General features: G+C 42.5%; 3 protein-coding genes across 3 annotated transcripts in view; 2 read left to right on the plus strand and 1 right to left on the minus strand.

Annotated features, from left to right (window-relative positions):
• The window catches only part of LOC147337064 (protein NLRC3-like), a 280,764-nt gene extending 278,380 nt beyond the window's left edge, over window positions 1-2,384 (plus strand). Inside the window, exon 10 of the mRNA XM_086285731.1 lies at window positions 1-2,384. This exon is cut by the window's left edge and continues 994 nt beyond it. The gene's annotated coding sequence lies outside the window, so the exon portion shown is untranslated.
• The window catches only part of LOC147337069 (protein NLRC3-like), a 169,845-nt gene that overhangs the window by 56,955 nt on the left and 87,692 nt on the right, over window positions 1-25,198 (plus strand). The window lies entirely within an intron of this gene.
• On the minus strand, window positions 20,423-23,062 carry LOC147337070 (zinc finger MYM-type protein 1-like). The gene is made up of 2 exons (XM_086287709.1): window positions 22,961-23,062; window positions 20,423-22,283 (listed from the first exon to the last, which is right to left on the minus strand). The coding sequence occupies exons 1-2, from the start codon at window positions 23,040-23,042 to the stop codon at window positions 21,358-21,360; spliced, it is 1,008 nt and encodes a 335-aa protein (XP_086143835.1). The 5' UTR covers window positions 23,043-23,062; the 3' UTR covers window positions 20,423-21,357.

Consider the following 25,198-nt stretch of genomic DNA (forward strand, 5'->3'; position numbering starts at 1 on the left):
AAGTCACCTGATCAGTGAGCAAACGTTTCTGAAAACGTCCAGATGAACAGAATCAACCTTTTGGGATCAGCCAGCAATGCAGCATCATTGTTGTTCAGCTTCAGAGGTTTGCAGGAATGAACTGATGACCAGAAACAGCTGCAAAGTCCAAGAAAATACCAGCTGGAGTTCAGCTGCATTTGAAGAAGTCAAAGAAAAGTAAGGATGGCAAAGGGCGACGTTTTCTTCCAAAGAGCTGCAAACATGGTCGACGCCTCATTAGAAGAATCATCTGGACATTTGTGAGGAACTCTAACCAAGAAAGCAACGTCACACAGATCCAACAGACAGTTTCCATGACTGCAAGTGTTGAGTGGAAAAATGCTACATTGCATTATTGCATCCTCTCACCACAGGAGGCGCTGTTGGCACCACTGATTGCTGATCAGCTGTTCTCTGATGATCTGATTGATACTGTGAATAACGGGACTCACTGAACTCTGTGACACAGTGAAGATTACAGAGTTTAACTTCAACATCTGACTGACGTCACACAGACAGAAGGATGAACCAGTGAGGCACAGAACACAGTTACTGGAGATACTGGATCAGCTCCATGTGAACCTCTGATGGAGAAGCTGCTGAGCCAGAGAAACATCAGGACATGACAGCAGCTGCACTTATCTAACAACATGTAGCAGAGCTGATCTATGTTAGAGGATCTATCACAGCAGCTGAAGCCAAAGTCCAACACTGGATACCAGCTGAGCCTGTGCTGAGTGTAGTGTTACAGGAAAAGGGCAGAAACACTGGTATCTCCCAGTGATGCTGACTGGGGCACAGAGCTGAATGATGCAGCATCAGGACACTGTTTCAGTCTGACTGACAGAGAAACCTGTAGCTGTATCTACATGTGAGGCAGAGGCCACACAAGCAGCTTTCTATGTTTCACAGTGACTGAGATCTTCAGTGGGGGTGGACATGCTCCTGTACAGACCTCTGAGGAGAACCAAGGTGCAGTCAAAGAGTCCAGTCTGTCCTCACAGATGTGAACATGTGCTTTCATCAGGTCTGCTGTCAGCTAGCAGGCTCACATCAGAATCACTGTTCCTGAAAAACACAGTCTGTGTGACATCATCAGTCAGCTGATGGTCCCAGATCTGAATGGTTTCTGTCTCTACTGAGGAAGTCAGAGAATATCACTGAGGTGTGGATCAGGTCTGAGTGAGCTGTGGAGGGACAGCTTTAAACAGTCCACAGGTCTCACGTCCTGCTCAGTCTGCTAGCAGATACCTCGTATTGTTCCAGATGTGCTGACATCAGCAGCAGCACAGCTGTGTGATACCATGAATCTCAGTTATTGATCCAACACACAGTAAATACAAAGATCAGGATTTCTGAGAGTAATCATTATGAGTCTGAACACATGATCACTGAATGTTAGTCTCCACAATAATAAGCTAACACAAGCAAACACAGCTTTCAGCTCTTATTTTGAAACTGGCTTATTTAGAGAGCTGTGATGTGAGCGTGCCTGGCTCTGAGGCACTTGGGTCAGCCTCTGTTGTTTAGAAGTGTTACAGACTGTGAATGACACAGACCTGTCAGTTTCCATGTTTGTCTGTAACACAGCTCAGGGCTCCATGCTGAACGCATCCATCCAGTGTTATTGATCCAGGACTGATACCAGCATTGGGATCAATACTACAACACACAATCACATGTGTCCACGTGATGTGTTTGACCAGCTTTATTCATTAATGATCAATCAGCTTATTTACTGCATCTGAGTCCAGCTTCATTTAAATGATCCAACCATGAAAATGACATCAGTCCTACAGAAGCACTTCATGCTAACAGGAAGTCATTGATTAAGGTGGAATAACACAGAGACACAACCACTCACAGCTAACCTGACCCCACTAACTGCATGTGTTTGGACTGTGGGAGGAAGCCGGAGTACCGGAGAGGACGCACACAAACACGGGAGAACATGAAGCTCTGAAACAAAGATGGTGGATTTGACCTCAGGACCAGGCGGGGTTACGGGGGCCATGACCCCCCAATAATAGATCCAGCTACACTGAAACTGTCAATTTCATTTACTTTTCCTGTTTTAAAGCTATCAGGCTGCTTTGTGGCTCACTCAATACTAAACTAAGATACTTTCAGTGTGAATCATTTGCAGGAACACAGGCAGGATTTAAAGTGCAGAACTTTACAGTCTCTGTCTCAAAGTTGGTCTGAACATGCTAACAGCTCTTTGTTTTTTTCAGTTTTCACTGGTTTGATGTAATGAAAGAAATTTTAAAGAAGCAGACGATTGTTGTTATTTTAGTTCTATAGTTTCATAAATCGTGGTGTGGATCTAAGTCAACATTCAGAATAAATAAGATAATACAGCACTTTGATGGTTGCCTTTGTATTTTCCCAGCAGTGCTCAGGTTGGTTCTCGGCTACATTTACATACAGATGTTAATGTGTTCAGCAGCTGGACTCATCTGAGGAAGGAACATTGGAAAGGTGCTCAGTGCACAACTGCATCACTAATTTTATGTAAGACCCTGTGTTTTATTGTATTTATATATTTGTAACATTTGACTCAAACACTTTTGGGAAGGATGAAAATGTTTTCAGGAGGAAGTTTTTCCTTCTGTCCGACTGCAGTACACACAACACTGCATCTCCCCCCATTATCACAGTTCCTCAGGCTGCTGATGAGCGCCCCCTGGTGTCAGTGTTGATGACGTCATGCACAGTGAAACATAAACGGTGTCTGTTAATAAAAAATCATGTGTCCATTTTCATGTTTGCATCATGTTTCTGTAAAATCATCAGCTGTTTCTGAACCTTCTTCATTGTTTGACTCGTTCCAACAGCTGTGAGCTGTGATGGAGTCAGAGCAGCTTCATCACTGATGTTCAGGTGAAGCTGAACTTAATAAACTGTAGAAATGATCAGGATTCAGGTTGGATGTGTAAAACACTTCTGTGTGAGGTCGCAGTGCTTCATATGTGTGTGTGGGCTGAAGCACACACGTGTGAGTCCTCAGAGGTTTCACACACATCACTGCACACACTTATAATCCTAGTTTAAGCTTGTGGATCATATCGGACACATCAGCAGCTCTTTGGAGACAAAGATTTGAGATTTAAGATGAGTCATAGTCTTTCTATCCATGGTAGCTTCCACTGCTGAGGCTCGGGAAACATGAAGAGGATAATTAAGAGCAAGCATCAGCTCTGTCTCATCTAACTACACAGTATTATGATCATGCACTTATGTCTCAAACTAAGACACAATGAGACAAAATGAGTTCTGTGAGTCTTTAGATTATCAGTAATTCTGGTGACAGTTTGACGCTCAGTGGAGCCATTTTTGGTTTGTGATGAGTGTTTTGTGAGCTTCTGTTTTGTGAATCGCTCTTTGTAATTTAGAAGATGGTGCAGAAATGTGCGCGCCCTTATCTGAGAGGACACGGAGAGAGTGTCGCAGACTCGAGGTGAGGAGATAAACCTCGGAGCAGGACGGCCTGCACGTTACCCATGTGCATCTTTTCAGTGACATCAAGTGAACCCATAATAAGCATTTCTATGTCTTAGACATCATGTCCATTTCTAATGAGAGATTATTTTTAAATGAGGGAAACCTGGTCTAACAACACGCTTACAACAGAGCTAAAGGTTCACCACAGTGAGACGGTGGGACTCTGATAAGAACTGAAACACTGTGTATGAACAGCTGAGACAAAACTATATATAAACACTCATTTATTCCAGTTTAGTTTACAATGATTTTAAAGTAATGTGGAACGATTCATGTTCGTGAGCTGTTACAAACACAACTATTGATTTGTCTATATATGGTCGGACTACAAGGCTCGTGTTGAGGCTCTTGGAATAATGTGTGAATTACAGCAAGAAATGATGGTTTTCCATTTTACCAAAGTGGAATAAAATCACCACAGCAAAGAAATCATGTTATTGTCTGCAGCTAAAATATATGGTGAACATGGTTTTATAATAATGTGCAAACACAACCTCACTCTGCTCTATACGAGGAGCCAACCACAGCTGTCCGGGTCTTCATCCACCACCTCCACCATCTTTGCTCATCATCATTCACTTAATTGCTGATTGGTTTAAATCAAACTCCATTACAGGTTCAACTCCATTATATAACAGCATGTTGACTTTGGATCTGGTGTGCAGTGCCACCTTAAAGATGAGGAAACTAAGAGATTACAAAAAAAGAAGTGGAGGAGTTAAAGAGCTGCAGCAGATTAACAGTTTCTGACAGTCATGTGTTAGAAATAGGACGATTAGATGAGCTGAGGGATCCATCTACTGCTCAGTGAAGCCTCATCAGAAACAGTCTCAGTGGAAGGATGGCTCTATTGTTAAGGAAGGACACAGGCAGAAAGACTGGCGTCTGTCACACAGGAACTGGACTGAAAATCAGCTGCACATATTCATCAGGATGTGCAAACATATTATAGGTGTGGAATTCAGGACAGTACCATCAGAAGTTGATCCACTGTGCAAATGTCTGATTGGCAGTGGCTTCATTTTTCACTATGAACAAACTGCTAATGCAGCATCACAGGACGTCAGCCATGGATTGGCCTCCCCAGACCTCAACATTACTGAAACATCTTAACAGAGGATGGAAACAAAGGGAACCAACATCCAAGAAAAGACCAAGACTCCAGGCTGTGCTGAATTATAAAGGTGGACTGACCTCCAGGGTCCTTAGTATCATATAAGCTCAGTTTGTGTCTTATATACTTTCCATTTATATAACAAAATATATAGAAAGGAGGGTGGTTTAAGATGTGTGTAGAGTTTTATTCATTATCTTTAGACAAACAAAGAAAGCACCATCCATTCGTCTCCAGTCTGTATGAAAAACAGGGGAAAGGTCAAATTAAACCTTTGAAATTCCTTTCACAATAAATCCATAAATAAACAAAATAATACATAGAAAAGTGTTTAAACCCACTTTTCCATAAAGCTGTCAATAGGAAATGTTCCAGTAAACATGTCTGTGTTTCTGCTGTTTTCCTTTCATGCGTCCACAGCTGACAGGTAACCCTATTGGAGTCGCCATAGTGACGGGTGGCGTCTCAGCTTCAGCGTGTTGATGGGCACAGCCATGGTTACCACAGCTGGAGTTGGTGTACGGCGAGCTGTGAGAGGACAGAGATGGAGAACGCACATTTAACTCTTTAACAGGAGATACGTTACGACTAACAGACGACTGCTGTCTACATGATGTCTTTGCAGCCCTTATGCTACATGTTACACAACTTTTCTTCATGCCAACAAGACTGAGGTGCCACATAGTCGACACATACAGCTGATTATGATGCATGTTTTACTATTGCTATGTTCACATCATCTGCTTGGCTTTATTACTGAAAGCCTGGAGATCCTCTGACGTGTGCATGGCTGATGTGAAGTATGATTAGTCCTACATGACATCAACAACAGAGGCAATGAAAGCTTTGTTGTTAACAGGTTGTAGGTAAAGTCAAATGTCTACTTCTACACTTGTGTTGGGTAAAGTTCTTCTCACTGCAGCAGATTTATATCTGTGCTTTCACAGGGCGTGATGTGGAGCTCAGCGCTGAGGTGCAGGTCTCCTTGGAGACGGCATCCTGGCTGAAATATTATCATGCTTCCAAAACATTTCAGCTTTTATTTTGAAAGAAACAAGACTTGAAAACGAGTCCCCTTCTTCCTCTTTGTCTTTGTTCTTCAGAGGAGTGTCACCTGGACAAACTCAGGGCTGTTCTAGAGCCTTTCTTATTATTTGACTCCATAGAAATAAAACTGAATGGAATCAAACAAAAACTCCCAAACAGCTAAAACACTTTGCTTTATTCTCTTTTTTAACAAATACGTTGAAGTCCATCCACAACAACACAGCTGAGATCTCCTTTGTAATCACGTGTTTACATCCTTTGTACAGATCTGCATACAAAACAATCATTTACGTCCCACAGAAGTCTAGTTACACGTAACTCTACAAGAACTGGTGAATGACAGAAACATGAGACACATGATCACAGGTGATAACAAAAAGAGAAAGAATTCATGTGTTAGTGATGTTTTTCAGCCCTGATGGCTCATGTTGGAGAAACAAGCTGAGGTACGTGGAAAGTTCACACACACAAGTGGGCGTGAGCGCACACACAGAGAGAAACACAACTGAAGCATCTGTTTGCTGTTTCTGCTTTCATCATCTCTGCTGCTGTGTCAGGCTGGGGTCTCTCAGTGACGTGGTTGAGGTGAAGTATGACGAGTATCCCTGATTCAGTCCATCGAGACAAAGGGCAAAGAAAGCTGTTGTTAACAAACTCTATGGTGATGTGGCATTTAGCTCTGACTCTACGCTCTGCTGAATCCTTTGAACCTGCTGATCAGTAAAGCTCTACGTGCTGCAGCAGATTGACCTCATCTGTGTTCACAGGTGTGGACCTCAGCGCTGAGGTGCAGGAGACTTTCATTCAGTTCTCCCTGCAAACAGCATCCAGCCTGGAAATACTGTCATCTTTCCCACAAATGGTGCTCTTATCTCAGAGAAGAAGTCTGATGTAAATAACTGCAATCAACAGTGATGTTCTGCACAGATCACTTTTCCATTTTGCTCTCTAGATGAGTCCCAGCTGCCTGACCTTGTGTCCAGGTGATCGTCTCACTGAGGAGCTTTTGTTCTGAAAATCTCACGTCCATCACCTGTTTCCTTTTTACTATCTCTGCTCTTTCTTTATTCACAATGCTCATAATATCACACAATTATATTCATCACCTGCATGTTTTTATCCAGCTGCTGTTAGAACCAAACAAATAAAAAGGATGAAAAGCCTGAAATCCTTTGATTTATTACATTTGAAACAAATATGAGAGCATCCCTAACAGCACAGCTGAGACCTTTGTTTTAATCAAGCCTTTGTATCGACACACTTGTAAAGATTCATATACAAAACATAATAGAATAAATCAATATAAAATACACATAATCACAAAAATGCAGCCATGTTGTGAGTTTGCATCTAAAACATGCATGTTTCCCTTTGTACAGGCAGATTTACAGCAGACAAAGCAACACGCTGATCGACTTTGACCGCTGCAAAAACAAAACACCCACCAAGTCTGAAGTCGATCAGAGGAACTGTTGACAGACTGACAGACAAACAGATGCTTGATTCATTAGTGCGATTAAATGTTCTTCTTTAGCAGCATCACTTCATGTGTTTGTGTTCCAGGAATAAAGGTCTGTTTAAACTGGACGTCTCCTCAGCATCACTCGTGCTGTCATGGTTTCAAAGCTGTGCAGAAAGAATCTGAGGGATGATACAGAGGTGACCAAAGTTACAAACATCCAGCTGTGCTGCAAATGTTTGCAGAGCTCCAAACTCTTTGGCTTTCTGCAGAGCAAGTATGGAAGAAGCACCTGAGCTAACTTCAGTTTAGACGATATGAGGAAAAATGCTGCTTCCCAAAGTTTCCTACAAGTATCCAGTTTATATTTAGAGAAGCGAAGGCTCTTTATCCTGACAACTACTCCCTGGTGGATCCCTGTCCTGTGACAGCAGCAAAGACTGTGTATCAGTATCATCAAAGCCACTTCAATAACCAGTGTTTAAAGCTCTCTAGCAGATGGACTTCAGTGGCAGCAGCCTCTGTCTGCTGTGTACAGAAGGTTCTCTGATGAAGCACACAGCAGATGCTGCACTACAACAGCAGCAGCAGCTCAGCTTCAGTTTGCTTCGACGCCCTTTTTGACCTGTGAAACAGCAGAAAATGAAACATTTCAACACCCGTTTGTTAGCGTGAGCTATTCTGCTGTTTTTCATCATTTCACAGGTGAAATAAAATCACATTTACTTCCTGTAGGAGTGATCGTGTCCAGCCTGACTGAGACCATGTGCTCCATCCTGCACAGGTAATAAACCTCTGACATGAAGGGCTGTCAAGTAGTTTTAGACAAATGGGGGTAAAAGAGACGTTAAAAGCTTAAAGAGAAACTACATTTTCTAAGAACTGTCTGACGTTCACCTCTCACACAGTGGATACGATTCTGCCGCTGCAGGAATAATCTTTGTGGTTATGAAACTGTCCATGTGTTTGCAGAAAATGTCACATGTTCAAAGCCATCCCAGCACCTGGGGTTTGTATAAGTGCAGCTGCTGGTGGGGAGATAGTCTCACTCTTCTATATAAAGAGTCAGCAGGCAGCAGATCTTCATCTGTGATCTCCTCCATCATCACGTCTTCACTCTTCAGCAGCTATGGCTTCACTTCGTGCCCTTCTGGGAGTGGTGCTGTGCTCCTCATGGTTTCTGCTTCTGCCTCAGGCCGACTTTGATTTACAGAGTCATCCATAATATTTTTTATTTTTTATTTTACTGCCCATCTATTTTCATACAAATGTCTCCGTCTTATGGAAAAGGGGTGGAGCTTATCCAACGAGGACAGGCAGGGCCCCCCCAGACAGTTTAGCAGTCTATACAGGAGGCTGACCTTTGCAACATGTACTTCTATAATGACTTCACCATTTAGGTTATTTGGTTATGTTTCACCCTGGATTTTGTGTGATAATATTTATTTTGTCCACTGATTTAAAAACAACAAACTATATGAATATAAAACAGAGTGAACAACAAAACATCAGCTTTGGAAACTTTGATGTAAAATTCTGCAATTGTTTTCTCAGATATAGCATAAATCAAACTAACATACATCAGTGTATTATTAATGTGCACACACACACACACACACACACACACACACACACACACACACACACACACACACACACACACACACACACACACACGTGTTACCATAAACAGCTCTTATGCTTCTGTATGATTCTCAGTGCTTTCCATTTGCGTGTCCACAGGTTGCTGTAAGTGGTGCTTGACTGCAGTTTGCTCTCATTTCAAGTGGTTTGCTGTCACAAAGCCAACAGGAAGTCCGGCCATGGTTGAGCCAACTGAAGATGGGTTGAAGGTGGCGTCCTCGTTTCCTCTGTGAGCGCGAGAGGACAGACAAAGCAAACACAGTTTGGACAGCATTAAAATATTTACACTGATGATTAATGTTGTGTCTTTGCACCTGTAGCGATACATGTTGGAAAATGGAGACTTTAGCCACCAAGACTGACGTGCCTGGAAACTTCCCTGTGAGTACGCCCACAAAGACAGGAAACAGTTTAACCACCGCGGTTAATCCTCCATCATCATCATCCAGTATTTTTCACATCTTTTCTTCTGCTGTTTCCCTTGTTGTCAGTCACGGGGTTTGTGACTGAAATGCGTGTGGTCGACGGGAAGCCTGACGAGTACGGCCTGAATCATTCCATCAACACCGGACGGAGTGAAACCTTTGTTGAAAACAGATTATATGGTAACGTTGCATTTAGCTTCAGTAAACTGTGAAGTTACAGCAGCAGATTTACATCACGTGGCTTCACAGGAAGTAGTCTGGACCTCAGCGCTGAGGTTCAAGCAGCTCTGCTTGCAGACGGCATCCTTCCTGAAAATGTCCTTCATCTTCCTCAAACCAGAACTTTTACATTGGTGCTGAAGTTCTATATAAAAACAGCCTGAAATACAAAGTGATGTTGTGCACTGATTACCTCACACTTTCCATGTTTCCTTCTACAGAGGAGTGTCCGCCTGAGTGTTTTGTCTGATCTGTTGTTGATCGTCTCATTGACACTGCATGCAGATCTGACACCAGGGCTGGACTGGGACAAAAAATGGTCCCGGGCATTTTGACTGGAGACCGGCCCACCAGGTATTAAAGGAAAAACCATGAAGCCTTTGAATGAAAACAAACGCTGTTGTCACAGTGATGGACGCTGTCTTGTTGGTATACATGCATCAGTCTAATAAACTTAAACCTGCACCATCCTCCCTGTCCTGGTATTCTAAACAGGAAGTAGACAGTTGGTCGAGTTAACCTCCTGAACATCTACAACACACGGTGGAAACCTGACATTAAGACAGAGACTAGAGGTGAGACATGATCATTGCTGATTACTGATGACAGATTTAGATATGTTTTCATAAACCTTTCATTTGCCACATCAATAAACAGCACGGCAGGGCAAAATATGTTTTCTAACATGGCAACCTTTAAAAAGTGAAAGGAGACAGAAAGACAGCTGAGAAAGAATCAAACGGACTTTTTGATGCATTTTACACACAGTACTGGTGCAGAATCTAGAAAATGTGGGAAACACTGGCATCATATGCAGTACTTACTTCTGAAGAAATTATGATGGGACCCTAAAAAATGACTATGTACAATAATGGATTTCTATACATTTTACATCAGATGGAAACGTTTGTTGTAAGATTCAGATAATTATTTATTAAAAGTGAGACATTTTAAATGAGAACAAGAAAGAAAAGTATTTCTTTGTGCCCCCCTCTCCCTGTTAATGCCCTACCTGCCCCCCTGGCAACACTTTGCTAGACCCGCCCCTGCACAGTTACCAGCTGTCAGCTACACAAAAAGGATCCTGGTGTTATTTGTCTCTCAGAAACAGTTCATAACTTCAACTCATTTTGGTTTTGTCATGTTTTGTTCTTTACATTGTCTTTCTTCTATATAATTGTTAAACATTTAATAAATATGTCTACAAAAAGATTTTAAAAATCAGACATTTCACACAGACACCCAAATGATTTCTGACTGATGAAGGGGGCTGAAGGTGCCCTGCTCTTGCCCAGCTTCTGCTGCTCTCTCCCTGCTCACTGTCAGCAGCTGGCAGCCTCGGTCCTGCCTGAGACTCTTCATCTATCAGTGCCAAAGAATATGGGAAATAGCAACGCACAACATGCACATTACAAAACAAGCACATGAATCAGCATTACATTCATTAGTGAAGTGCTGACGTTCGTTCCTAAACTTTGGGCCTTAATTAACATCACTGTGAACTAATGTTTGCTTTGCTTCTTAACCAGTGAAGCAGCGAGGGGCTTTCTGAGGTTCCTGCTCGTAAATGCCCAAAATGAGTCGAGTATTTCTGCAACTACAAACTCTGTTTTCATCAGAGGTGTAAATATTACAGCACTGTGTCAGAGTCACTGAGGCTGGAACACAGAAAAAGGAAGTAGATGTATTTATTTTTAGGCTTTATTGCCTGGAACCACTTTAAAAATACGCTTTGGGTCACAATTAACTGCAGAAACCAGGAATCCACATATGAACATTATCTGTGCAGAGATTTATGCTTCTGAAGGTAAACAGTGAAAACTTGCAGCACTAAATGCACAGATAGCCAGGCGTTTCACATTTTGGGACCATCTGCCAGTTTTCATTTCTTAGGTATTGAAGAGCAGAAATGATTGAATTTTATTTACATGCTTAAAAATGTTTGCTTTTGAATATTATTTGAAGAATTACCCACACACTCAGGCACTGTGGGCCTGTTTCCCTTTGCACAACCGAGTGTTGGAAACGGGCCTTTTCTCTTTAAACTCTGAGGGGCTGTAACTTTGGCTTCTATTGGCAGATTTGCATGATTGACCCTCTTTTTAAAATAGTTTTAGCCAAGAGAATCAAGCTAACATCACTGTTTTTACGTCAGCTCACGTCACACGAGCTGTTTCAAGAAAAGTCCTCCTGTCACACAGCAATGGCTACATGAATCACACCACTCTGCTTAAATAATAATAATAATGTTTAGTGAAGCAGGTGAAGCAAAGGGCTGCTTTTAATAGGCTGGGAGACCCAGGTGTGCTGCTTTAGCTGCTGAGCCTCTCATGCTAGCCTCCATCTATAAGCTGGGATCACAGGAGCACTGCAGTCCTGACTAGATCAAGGATTGTTATTCATGCAGGTGACAAAAGTTTACATTCACAGAGTCATAGGATTGAGCCTGGTTTGAAAAGCAGCTGTTTAATGCAGCTGCTTAGAGTTCACACACAGTAGAAGAATCAGACTTGAGTCACATTTCAAACACTGGAAAAATACTCAGCAAGTAACAATGAAAACAGCACAGACTCAGTATATCCTGTTCAGTCCTGTGTTTGATATGAATGTGCTGTTCAGAGAGGATCTCATGTCCTCTTTTACAAAGCCTTTGTTTCATGATGTTTGTGTATAAATGAATGTAGGTGTGTTTCTAAGTGTGAAGGAGCCCTGGGAGAAAAGACTGAAGCTTGTGCCAAAGAACAAACAGGAAAGAAAGATCAGCATTAATGAAGACGAGCACAGAAGGAGCCCAAGCACGTGTTGCTTTTTCAGATTTCTCTAAAAGTGTGTGTTCATTTGTTCCATCCTTCACAACAAACAACAGCTGACAGACACACATGCACTCTGTGTCACTTCACAGGGGCTGATGAAAGTGGACACAGTAAAGGGAGAGCTGGACCTGCTCTACACATCCTGCACTCTGTTAACAGACTTTATTCTGCAGCATCAACAGATAAAAATATATGAAGATATAGAAACGTTTAACATTGTGACTGTTCACATTAGTGAAGCTGTTACTTTGCTGCCAGGTGGGAAAAGAAGCCTAAAGCTGAGTCTGATTAAACATCTGCTGCACCAGAGAGTTTCATGGCCCTGCTTTATCCTGTGCTTGCTGACCACCTCGTCCTGAAACCTCTTCATCATCCTCACAGTTGTGTGAAGAAAGAGGGAAGCAGGTGGAAACCATCTGTGCTGCTGTGTTCACTTGTGTGTGTGCGTCTATGGTCATATCTAATGTGTACCTACAGACAAACACAAACACCTGGCATTGCACAAGAGTCTCTATGGAGCAACCTGCAGATGTCAGAGATGTGATTAGAGGGTAAAGTGGACTAGTGAGAGCATAATACACAATAATACATACATACATAATTAATACACATACTGAAGTAACTGCCCTGAGAAAGGTGAACCGAAGCTTTGATGCTAAAGTTAAGAACCTTTTGTTCACACTTGTCACGGTCCCCGTGCCTGCTCGGCTGGCCCTGTGTGGCTACATGTTATGTTTTGTCTTTTCTCTCTCTCCTCTCTCTCTGCTCGCTGCCTGGGCGGAGCTCATTGTGAGCTCCCGGCCTCCACCACCTGTAGGCAATCACCTGTGGCTCCTCACCCTGTTTGCTCCCGCTACTTAAGGCAGTGACTGAGAGCACCTCGCCGCTGGACTATTGAATAACGCTCGTCAGTGCTACTTTAGCCTCAGCCAGTTTTGAGCTCTGTCCGTAAAAGTTCCGTGCTAACCCTTGTTCTCTGTATGCAGATTTCTCGTGTTTTGGTTTGGAGACTCTGGACGCTTTTCCCGACCCCGCTCTGCACCCCTGGGAACCCTGGCCCCCTTCTCCCTCACCTGTATATAGTGCACCTGGAGTGTGTAAATAAACCTGTTTTTCTGAGACTTCAGTCTGCGCCGAGTCCTCCCTGCTCCTCCGTGACAACACTGGCAAGTGTTCAATGTTACCATTTATGCCAGTTTATTAATAAAGTACTTTTAAAAACAGCAGCAGGGCTGACAAAAGTGCAATAAAACCAAAAATCTATGAAACAGCAAATAATGAAATATTTTCATTTCAAGCCCTTTTTATTAACTCTTCTCCGGCCTTTATAGCACATTTACTTGTCTTACACTCTTTCAGTTGATATGAGTGACCAATATCTAATTCATTAGCTCACTAGTGCTTTACTGTTATATTCAGTCTGCTGAGATCAGGTGACATTAAAAAAATCGCTAGTGAATGAAATGTGAAAAGAAAAATCATTGTGATCAAAGCTCTCTTGTTTGCTCTGAGGCACTAAAGCTGCACAGGTAATAAGCTTCTTGGCTTTAAGTGAGGATTTCCATTCGTTTGCAAGCAAATGAAGAAACAAAAGTTTGTACAGACTTTAGCGCCCTGTTGTCCTCATGTGTGGACGTCACATTTTGGGATGTTTAGACCAAAATACAAAGTTTTGCTCCACAAGGACCTGATTTGCACTTACGAGGTCATTATCCTGCCTCTGTTCTATCGACATTTAAAGCGAATATCCTCATATGTGGATCTCATTTCTCTCAGAAACAAAATTCTGGTAATTCTTTGTTTGTACATGAATCAGGTCCCAAACAGCCCAAATAGCAAAGAGACTTTAAAAATGCATGAAAGAGTTCAGGTCTTAGGAGGTTAAAGCTCTAAAAGAGAAACTCCAGTGAAACAAGTTGAGGTGACCACGTGTGTCGTGTGTGTTGTTGTCACATGTTACTCTGCACGCCAGCAGGTGCCGACAGGTTAATCTGGCCCTGCTTTGTTTGTCCTTTTGGAGCAAAAAGCCTGTTTTTCTTGTGTTTTTAACTACATTTGATCATCACGTTGCTGATATCGTCTGATCTGCATCCCAACTGCTAAGTTTGTGTTATTTAGGTTGTTTCTTTGAATGTTTCTCTTGCTAACTGTCTGAGGTTCACCTCTCACAGAGTGAACATAATTCTGCCCTTGTAGGATTAAACTTTGTGGTTGTAAAACCGTCCATTTGTTTAGCAGAACTGACATGTTTCTGAATCCATCCCAGAGCCGAGGGTTTGTGTAAGTGGGTTTTTAGTGTGGGTTTTCGTGCTGGCAGGGAGGCAAAAGGTGATTTCAGTGTCTACTATATAAAGAGGCAGCAGCTTCCAGATCTTCATCTGTGTTCTCCTCCATCATCATTTCACTCATCACATGGCTTCACATCTCAGCCTTCTGGGAGTGGTGCTGTGCTCCTCATGGTTTCTGCTTCTGAAATCCCACCTCAGGCAGACTTTGATTTACAGGCAGCAACAGTCATCCATAATGGTTCTTATTTTACCGCCCATCTAGTTTCATAACCACATGTCCAACTTAGGGTTGCAGGAAGGGGAGCTTCAGTACATGTTCACGTACTGTGTTGTGTGATATACTACAAGTGTTTTTCCCATAAGTATTTGGACAATGAACTCTGCTGGAGCTGTGTCTCTGTCCAAAGTAAAACAATCAGGATGTGTTGAAGTGCAGAATCAGAGTTTTAATTCGAGGGATTTAATAAAAGAACTGCTTTAACTGCTTCCTGGCTGCGTTCAGCTGTTACTCACAGGGCACCACAGTGGGTGACTGTTCATGTGTGATTGGACACATTTTTAGGCCTGATGCCATTTCTGACACAACCCCAAAGAGATGTTTTGTCTCCTCCTGAGATTCAGCCGCTGAGCTTCCACTTGGTAGGCAAATGTGTAAAGAACTATATTCAGGGGCGTTTTTAGCCCGTTTTGGGGGGTGCTTCCCAAAATGGATCAAAGCACCCCCAAAGATTTCTTACTTTTTTGACAATATTTGGTGTTTGTGTGATACACTAAAAAAAATATAGAAAGTATACAGTACTTGGTTGAGATCTTTTAACAACAGAAGTATAGATACCCCCCTCCCAGAATGGTTTGTTCCAGCTCCCTCTCCCCTGCTCTGGCTCTGGTGCCCTTTGTGCCAGAGAGATGGTGGCTGAGACGCAGCAGAGCGGAGGTGGAAGTGCCTGGCTTAAAACAGGACATGTTAGCTGCATTTAACCTTCAGTTACTCTTTATATAGTTGGTAGGAGTCAGACCATGTTTCTGTTTACCTGAAAAACATTACACCAGGTAACCTGCTGGGTTAAACGTGTTTTCCGACGATGTTTGCTGCCCTACAATCCGTCCTGCTCTGTAGTAAAATCAGCGACATTTGACCGTCCTGTTGCTCCCATTGAAATGTATACAGCCTGTTTAAAATCTAAAACTAAAAACTGTCCGTAGCTGCTGTTGTTACCACTGTCCTGTTAGAAAAGGAAGGAATGAGAGAAGCTGCTCATTTTGTCATATGTGCCGATATTAAACCCAAGGTACTTAACAGCTAACTGACTGGATTCCCATTAACCTTATAACTCCTGTTGTGTGTGTGTGTGTGTGTGTGTGTGTGTGTGTGTGTGTGTGTGTGTGTGTGTGTGGGGTTCATAATGGATATAAGGACGTCTTTTCAAAAGAAGCAGCAACATTCAGGTAAAAATGAAAGAACAAATGATCCGTCAATAAAGGATAATGTTGGATCAGTGTTTCAGTATTTATGTCTTTTATTTGATGTTCATGTGTTTGATTTTTTGCCTTTTGGTTGAAAGTACACTGAGGGAGGACTTTTTTATTAGTGATTTCAATAGTATTTTTTCATATTAATGTAATTTTTTCATCTAATACAATCTATTTGTGTAGCCACTAAGACTGGTGGACCTAAATCTTCACCTCCAAGTCCGTTCACATACAAGAGGAAGGGGAGTGAGCGGGTCAGCGCTCAGGGCACAGAAACTAAACTGGCTTAAAACACCATTTATTTCCATAAAAAAAAAAAAAAACACAGCCAGAGTCACAAATACAAGATAAAATTCCCCGTATACAATAAAAATATTGTTGCAACCCGCTAAAAACCCTGCCGGCAGAAATAACTATACACTATTAAAACAAGGCTAAAACATGTTTTCCATAAGCTAAAATTACCCTCCCACAGTCCCATAATCCCACAGTCCAGCCACACATGGGCGAGTGGTCCTTATATGAAAGAGACAGGAGAGGAACTTCTCTTCCAGTATGGTAAGACTCGTCAGCAGCAGACCAGGGAGGAGGCTCCTATCGCAGACCTGTCTCCTGCTGACAGCGCGTCGCCGCACAGTCCCGCCCCACTCCACACCTGAACACGGACTCCCTCGTCTCACCGTCAGATGCAGGCAGAGGGGCATCCCTGCCCTGTTGTGCATTGCAGCCATCGCCACCCACTGTTGCTGTTCCTGCGTTGGGACTGGATCGCCGAACGACTCGCGGCACAGTCAGGCAGCAGTTCCTTCCACACACGTGCGGGCTTGCACGCGTTCCTTTTTCTCCTGCTCACCTTTCGTGCGTCATTCCTCTCTTTGTCTCTGCGCTCGCTATCCCCTTTAACAGGTCAACCTGGCGGCTGATAGGCCACCTTGGGGAACGCCCCCACCTCACAGGTGCCTACAATTGTCTGTTTAGTCCACAGTGGATTAAAGGAACATGGTACAACATTAACACACATAATATAAATATGAGGATAAAACCATGCCGTATAAATATCAATAAACAAACATGCAATATAAATATCACAATAAAATCATGCAAATAAAATCAACACTATGTACCAATACACAGATTGATAAAACATAAAAACACAAATTTCCACTGTGTGACATCTGCGTGTGATTATCAGTTCAAAGAGGGAAAGAACAAGGTCAGGAAGAATCAGGTAAGGAAGCAGACAGGGAGCAGTGACAGTTACAACAGAAACTGTTAAACTGCTTGAGAGAGTTGATCACCAAACACTGATAGATTTGCCAACCTCGAGGTGAGGTGACGTTAAAATAAAAGAAACAATCTGCAGAGCCATGTTAGTCGTGTCTGCAGTGAAGAGCTTTTTATACATTGTACCATAGGCACAGTTGCCTCCATTTTTATAATTGTTTAAATTAATATTTTGTACATTTGTACATTTCAAGGACTCTATTTTTGGAGTGTATGTTTATGTATCTGTATTATATTATACGAACACTTTAAAAGTCTGTCCAAAGAATCACTCAGTTTACTTTTTACTCACTATGAGCATCATTCATTATTCTCCCCAGTAATTAAGGTCAGGATATGTATTTTTTTATTCCAATCCATTCTTCTTTTGCAGCGTTTAAATAACCTTGATCAGATTTGATGGTTTTGTTACAAACTTTTCAAAAACTGTTTGATTAGAGTTTTTTTTTAGAATTGAATATTGATTTATTGATTAGCATTCAAATATCTCAGTGAAAACAATAAAGATCTACCACAAAGCAAGAAACCGAGACAAGGCTAATCAAAAGGTACTGGCTGAAGCATGTTTATTAAATTGTGTTAAAATGTACAAAACAGTGATGTCATGTTTTGAGACTTGATGAATTTAAGAATCTTATGATTTAATAAAGACATTTGCAGACTTGCACAGAGAGGGTAAAATTAGGATGACTGATAACGGAGACGAAGACAACAGACGACGAGGACAGGAAGGAACAGGGGTTTAAATGCACCAAGGAGACAGTCAGAGAGAACTCGGGACAACTGGAGGCATGTAGGGATGCAGGGACTGACAGAGACAGGGAAGACGTCTCATCGTGACGAGTAAAGTTTATCTTGCCTGGCTGGGCAGCTCTCTGGGTGCTCAGCACCCCAAAGCTCTGATCCTAGAATCGCCCCTGGTTGAGACGCATTTTCTCTAAACACCGGGTCTCTGTGGCTTTTAAACACCTCAACACGCTGCACCAAACACTGGTCCACCCCAAGGATCGGGTCCCCCGACACAAACAGAGTAACATAGTGTACGCTGTTAAGTGCAGGAGGATTGGCAGGATTTATACATCGGGGAAACCAAACAACCTCTGGCTAAGAGGATGGCACAACACAGAAGAGCCACCTCGTCAGGCCAGGACTCTGCAGTCTATTTACACCTACAGGCCAGTGGACACTCTATCAATGATGAGGATGTAACATCCTGGACAGGGAGGAACGCTGGTTTGAGGGCGGAGTCAAGGAGGCCATTTACGTGAAAAGGGAAAGACCATCTCTGAATGGAGGAGGGGCCTAAGGGTCCATCTGTCACATCTTACATGCTGTGATTGCAGCCATTCCCCAGCTCTCTGTGAATGGGACTCATGGACATGGATCAGTGGTTGTTGATCAATGGTCATGAGAATTTGCATGATTAAGATGAAGGAACGGAGCTCAGCCCCAGTGGGCTGGTTTCAGTCATTATGCAAATGTCCTGTTTATAAGATTGAAACCTGCAGTCAGCTGAGACTGAAGACGTCACCTGATGATGACGAAACGTTTCTCCCACAAAACGCTGCGTCCAGATGAACAGAACCAACTTTTGGAGACTCGTCTCTTGTTCTGACCCACAGTTTTGTGTCTCTTGCAGCTGTTTCATCGGGCATGTTTGTTGTGACCCAGAGTCCAGATGTTTCTGTCATGGAGGGAGAGACTGTAAGCATCACCTGCTGCTGGACAAGAACGTCTGAAAGATTCAGAGTGGCCTGGCTGAAAAATCAAACAATAATTAAGAGAGAGACCAACGCAAATCAATCTCCAAGTCTCTGAAAAAGGAGGCAAAGACTCATCTTTGAACATTTCAAACATCAGAGGATTCAGGAACACACATCTGTAAAGTGACTGTGGAGATTCCATCTTTAACTGTGTCTAAAGGAAATGGGACCATCATCACAGTCAGAGAGAAGACGGTGAATAACAACAACAACAAGCACACAGACTCCAGTGAGTGAACACGTTCAGTTTGGTGACCAACACGCCTCCAAAATATGTCAACGTCACCTTATACAGATTAAACGCTGTCACATGAAAGTCTAGTCTGTCACGTGTCTGTGCTGTTACCGTACACGTGGCAGCCTTTGGTCGTCTGAAGGGACGATTAATAAACATTGAATCCTCCAAACCAGAGCGATGAAACTACCTGAACGTCTGTCAGCTGAAAACCTTCAAACTTACAGACGTTTGTGACGACTGGCTTAGAAAAAACTTTACAAACTTGTTCAGCGTTTTTGGTTTTGTTTTAAATTTATCTGATGATTCCAAAAACACTGCTGATTAAAAATGAATGATTGACTTTTGACTGATTGTCTCATTTAATGAATTAATTAATACTTATCATAGTAAACTCCTCTGGGTTACCATAGTAACACGACCAGTAAAGATGCTTTGGCATGCAGACTGGAGCAGCAGGGATCAAACCACCGAGCTTTCTATTGTCAGGTGACCTGCTCCACCTCCTGAGCCCCACTTCTCATGACAAATGACTTCCTTTTCTTTTTCTATTATTCTCACTGACACTTGAGGATTGATCATGTTTGATTAGAGCTGCTGCTTATTCTGCAGCCACAGGATGTGCCGAGGCTCAGGGAGGGGCAGCCATGTGACCAGTTCGGCTGAGAGAAAGAAGACATCAAAGACGTGCTGTGGAGGAGCCAGATATGAATAATAACTCATGATTAAACACGTAGAGGTGTATTAACACACAGTGAGTGAAGAAGAAACACCCAGTGCATCATGGGAGTCCCCCAGCAGCCTACACCTATTGGGTGGTTGTTACATGTACAAGATTCAAACTTGTGATTTGAACGAAATAATTTCATGTTTCTGTGGTGAACATAATTAAATCATGTAGCATCTGCATGAAATTCAGACACTTAATTCTTGTTCTTGTTGAGATGACAGGATACAGTCTAGTCAGAGTGGTTCGTTACCTGGACTCACGAAGTTCACAAGATCACATTAGATGTCAAACTGCAGGAAAATCACTGGAGTTTTCAGCAGCAGACAACTACGCCCACAACAACAGACAGGCCCGGCCCTAACCAATCTGGCGCCCTAGGCAAGATTTTAGGTGGCGCTCCCCCTACATCGGCAGTGTAGTGTATGTACTCACAAGAAACCGAATAGCTTTGTCTTTGACCTTTTTTTTTTTACTTAAAGAAAGCAAATTCACAATCAGAATAATTAACAAGATAAAAAAAAAGATATGAATAAATAAATGAATACAAAAAATAAAAAATGAATATATGAAATACAGTAAATTTTATATACATAAACACAATAAAACGTGTCAACAAGTTGGATAAAATAAATTAAAAATACAATATAAATAAGGCACTGCACAAAACAAGATATTAAATAAACCAGTATGACTTTAACAACTATATTACAAAAAAGGGGATCCTACAGAGTTCTCTAGTTGTGCTTTTTAATACTGCATTAACTAGAATGACTTACAAATTACTGTACACCACCCCCTCATCAACCTCACATCACCTGCTACAGCCTTACTCTCCTAGTCTTTCTTGCAGCAAAGTCATCTACAACATCATCATATGACAACTGATTTGAGACCACATGATTTATGCTTATGATGGAAAGTCCACTGAGACGTTCTTGCATCATAGTAGATCTCAGGTAGGTTTTAATGAGTTTGAGCTTAGAGAAGCTTCTTTCAGCAGCAGCTACTGTAACAGGAAGAGTGGCAAAGATTCTCAGAGCAACCCACATGTTGGGGTAAATTTCTGCCAGCTTCTTCTCATGCAGGAAGGTCAAGAGTTCCATGTTTGTCATGTTCTTTGATGGCAATGGTGGGAAATTCTGCATTTCCATTGCAAGTTCTGTGCCATTAATGTCCGGCTGGCTGTCATGGGTCAGAGTAGTACTCAGTGTTTGGCACTGCTGTAGCAGCTCTTCTTTTTGTAAGTTGTGGAAATCGAGGAGTACTCCAAACTTGTCATTCACCTCTCCAAGGTTCTGAAATCTCTCATCAAGTGAAGAGATGGCTGTATCCACTACCACATTAAAAAATGTGGTTTCCATTTTTTTTAAGTGCATCTTGTATGGGCTCATCTGGAGACTCATAACCGAAGTGCCTTTTGGTGGTTCTCAATCGCTTTTGTTTGAGTTCAGCCTCCACATTCATTTCTTCACACATCTCCTTTGCCGTTGTCTGTGCATCAGAAAATCCAGTGTTTCTGTAGCTGGTGAGGGAATCTTTGGTTTTCTTTAGCAAGTCGACAGCCACATCTAGCTGCATGGAGGCCGACTGCATGAGTTTACTCACATACTGGATCTTGCTGAGAATGTCATACCAGATGGCTGTACAAATGCAAAAACGATAGGATCCAATCTCCTCAGCCAAAGACTGGGCTTCAACTCTGACCACAGGGTCTGTAGCTGTTTCCCTCACCTCCAGAAGAGCCTCTCTGACTTGCCGAGCCTGATATCTGACTGCCTCAATGCTTTTTATCCTGCTTTCCCATCTGGTCTCAGCCCATGATTTCAAGGTGGTTTTCACATGTTTCAGGAGAACACCCCACCTATGGGTGGAGGCTGAGAGGAGCTTGAATAATTTTGCTAAATGCCCAAAGTAGCCAAGGGCATCTGGTGAGCTTTTTGCAGCATCAGCTACTACCAGATTTAAAGTGTGGGCACCACATGGGACCAAAAAAGCTCTTGAGTTTAGCTGAAGCAACCTTGCCTGAACACCTTTATTTTTTCCCTTCATGTTGGCCCCATTGTCATAGGACTGTCCTCTGCAGTCTTCAAAAGGAATGTTAAGCTCCTCTATCCGTTTTAGCATGAGAGTTGACAAATGATCTCCTGTTGATTCCTCTGCAACAAGAAAGCCCAGGAAATGCTCTTTAACTTGTGGTATGTCTTCTCCTGACACTATCCATGTGGTAGATGGCCCAGGGGTGGGATTTAGAAACTTCAACAGTGCATCTGAAGAGAGGAGTATGTGACACCACTGAGTATTAAAGTCTAATAATAAAAACATATGATTCCAGGAATAAAATGAAATGATATAATATAAATGAAAAACCAAAGAGATATATGTATGATGTTAACTGATATGCAAATTAGATTAGATTCAATTTATTGTCATCATTACAGTGAAATGCTGAATAGCAGAATGCAAAGTAACAGTATAATATCATATGAGAATGTTATGTTATGATTATCTTTGACCGAATCACAGCAGTGCTCATATTAAAAAACAGCATTCCCTCTCATGTGATATTGCTTAATTAACATTAATGATGTGCACTTTAACAACTAGGCTTACAACTATAATATATACAGGGGTGGAAAAGTGACTATTACCTGCAGGGTAAACGTTAGCTAACCAGAAGGCAATAACAATGTAAACAAAAAACACCTGCTTAAAAGATGAATACAAATGAGGAATGGTGGGAAAGGTGGGAGTACTGTAATTACCTAACGTTACATTATTATTTTCCATAACAATTTAGCCCCCTCCACAATATTAACTGACGTTAAAACAGTTAACTAGCTATTTATTGATTAGCAATTAGCGAATCATGTAACATTAGCTTAATGCTAAAAAATTTAGGTTACTATCACATTCAAATAATTTCATGTAGGCTAACGTTACCTACCTCTGTCTTTTTCTCGTTTCTCCTCCTCTTCTTTTCTCTTTTTTCTTCCCTGGCCACCTGACAGTTTTGGCCGTTTTGACATCTTGTGTTGATTTTTTGATGTGGTGACGTCCAAAAGGAACCTTGATACGGGAAGGGAGGGGGCGCACCGTGCGGGGAGGGGGGGGCGTAATGTTCTAACAAATAATATTTCTATTAAATAAGCTTTACTTTGCATTTTAATTAACGTGGGATTATTTTTTGTATTTAGAAATAATAGTACCAACTTTTTTTTTTTTTTTCAACATTTGTGGCACTGGCGTGGCGCCCCCTGATGGACGGCGCCCTTAGCATTTGCCTATACGGCCTATGCCACGGGCCGGCCCTGACAACAGATTTCTTTGAGTGTAACTAAAGGAGGATTCAGGGTCACCTGGTCCAGCCCTAACTATATGCTTTAGCAAAAAGGAAAGTTTGAAGCCTAATCTTAAAAGTAGAGATAGTGTCTGTCTCCTGAATCCAAACTGGAAGCTGGTTCCACAGAAGAGGGGCCTGAAAACTGAAGGCTCTGCCTCCCATTCTACTTTAACCCTTAGATGCACACGTGGGGTCAAAAATGACCCCAGGGGTTGTTTTTCTCCAAAATCTTTAAAATGCAAAGTTGTAATATATTCATATTCCAGGTATTCCTCATAAAATATGTTTGTAACATGAGGCCATTTGCATTTTTATTTATTTTTTCATTAATTAAAAAAATGCAGTTTTTGTATCACTACCCCACTCTTCCACAAGTGGGGTTAAAAATGACTCCAAGCAGTTCCTATGGAATCTTCTATGAAACTTTCATTCTTAGCAACTCTGACTGTTCCACTTACACTTCTGATGGATCAAGAATTAATTTTTGCACAGTAACGTACATGATTTATAGTCAGGGCTGCACATAAGTGGTCCACAGGTGTGCATTCGCTGTCAAAATATGAGCATTCCCGGAAATTCAGAGAATACACGCTTCTTTTGCGGTGGAGGAGCACCTGTCACGGTCCTGGGTCTCCTGACCCAGCGTTTTTAGTTCTTTGTGATGTTTGTATTTTTGTACTTGTGTAAGTTATTCTATGGTTTCTAGTTTCGATCCCTTGCCCTTCATGTTGCTCTGTGTCCCCTCTGTTCTGTGTAAGTCTGTGTCTGCATGTTTGAGTTCCCATCTGTGCCCTCCTTCTGTGTCTCATTCCCCTCGTTACTCCCCAGTGTATTTAAACCCTGTGTTTCTCTGAGTCAGTGTCGCGTCGTCTCTCTTGCTGTGTGTGATTCTCCCCGTGTCTTCTGGTATGTGTTATAATTAGCATTTCCCAGTTTAGTTTTGTATTGCTTGTGTTCTGTTTTCCAGCAATAAAGCTGTGCTTTTGAGTTCAAGTTCTGTCCCCGTGAGCTTGCGTTTGGGTCCAATCCCTGCCTGCCACACAGCGTTTCATGACAGTACGACGTGACCACAACATGGACCCAGCAGACTTACCCGGGGAGAGCGATCTGATACGTGTCCAACGCCTAGTCGAGTGGATAACCCACACTTCAAATACACGGGCAAAGATTGTGGGAATAAATGCTATCGAAGCAATCCTCGGAGGAAATTCCCATCTCCACCAGGTCAGAGGATGTGTGGACTTATTGGCCAATGTGAATGAAGCCTGGGAGGCTCGGAAAAAATCAGACTTGGCCCAGCAGCAACAGACAACAGCCACCCTGGAGCAGCCACGTCAGCCACACCGGCTGGATGTGGTTTTGCCCGGCCCTTCGGCGCCGTCTGCGAGGAAGAAACGATGATCACGCCGCCAGCGCGCCACCCCACAGCCGGACGTTCGGACTTGTACATCGCCGGCTGTGGTGAGTAAGGACTCTTTTTCTGTGTCGAACCGTGGGACTATTCGTTCAGGGGTTGTGTTTTGTGCTACGGATGGTAATGTGAACAGTTTATCAGCTGCCCAGCCTTCTGAAGCTCTCTTAGCTGCCCAGCTACAAGCTGCGTCTCCTGTGTCCCCGCTAGCACAGCCATTAACTCCACCACAAGCTCCATTTTCACCTCTACCATCGCTTCAGTCATCAGTTCGGTCTGCCGCTCAGTCACCCTTAGCTCCATCTTCCACACTACCACCTGTTTCTCTTCCGCCACAACCATCACTACACTCAGCCATTCAGGCTGCTACTCAGTCAATCATTCAACCTATAGCCCTGCCATTAAGACACTCTGTAGCTGAGCCATTAGCC

The sequence above is a fragment of the Aulonocara sp. 'chitande type north' Nkhata Bay genome, linkage group LG3 (assembly GCF_057382095.1).
Source record: "Aulonocara sp. 'chitande type north' Nkhata Bay isolate Kocher_YH1m ecotype deep benthic linkage group LG3, A_spYH_male_GT1.1, whole genome shotgun sequence".
Taxonomy (NCBI): Eukaryota; Metazoa; Chordata; class Actinopteri; order Cichliformes; family Cichlidae; genus Aulonocara; species Aulonocara sp. 'chitande type north' Nkhata Bay.

Excerpts from the sequence above, each read along its gene's own strand:
- LOC147337070 (XM_086287709.1), bottom strand. The coding sequence starts at position 23,042 with ATGTCAAAACGGCCAAAACTGTCAGGTGGCCAGGGAAGAAAAAAGAGA. Across the intron at positions 22,284-22,960 it reads GAAACGAGAAAAAGACAGAG|ATGCACTGTTGAAGTTTCTA; the intron begins GTAGGTAACGTT and ends TCCTCTCTTCAG.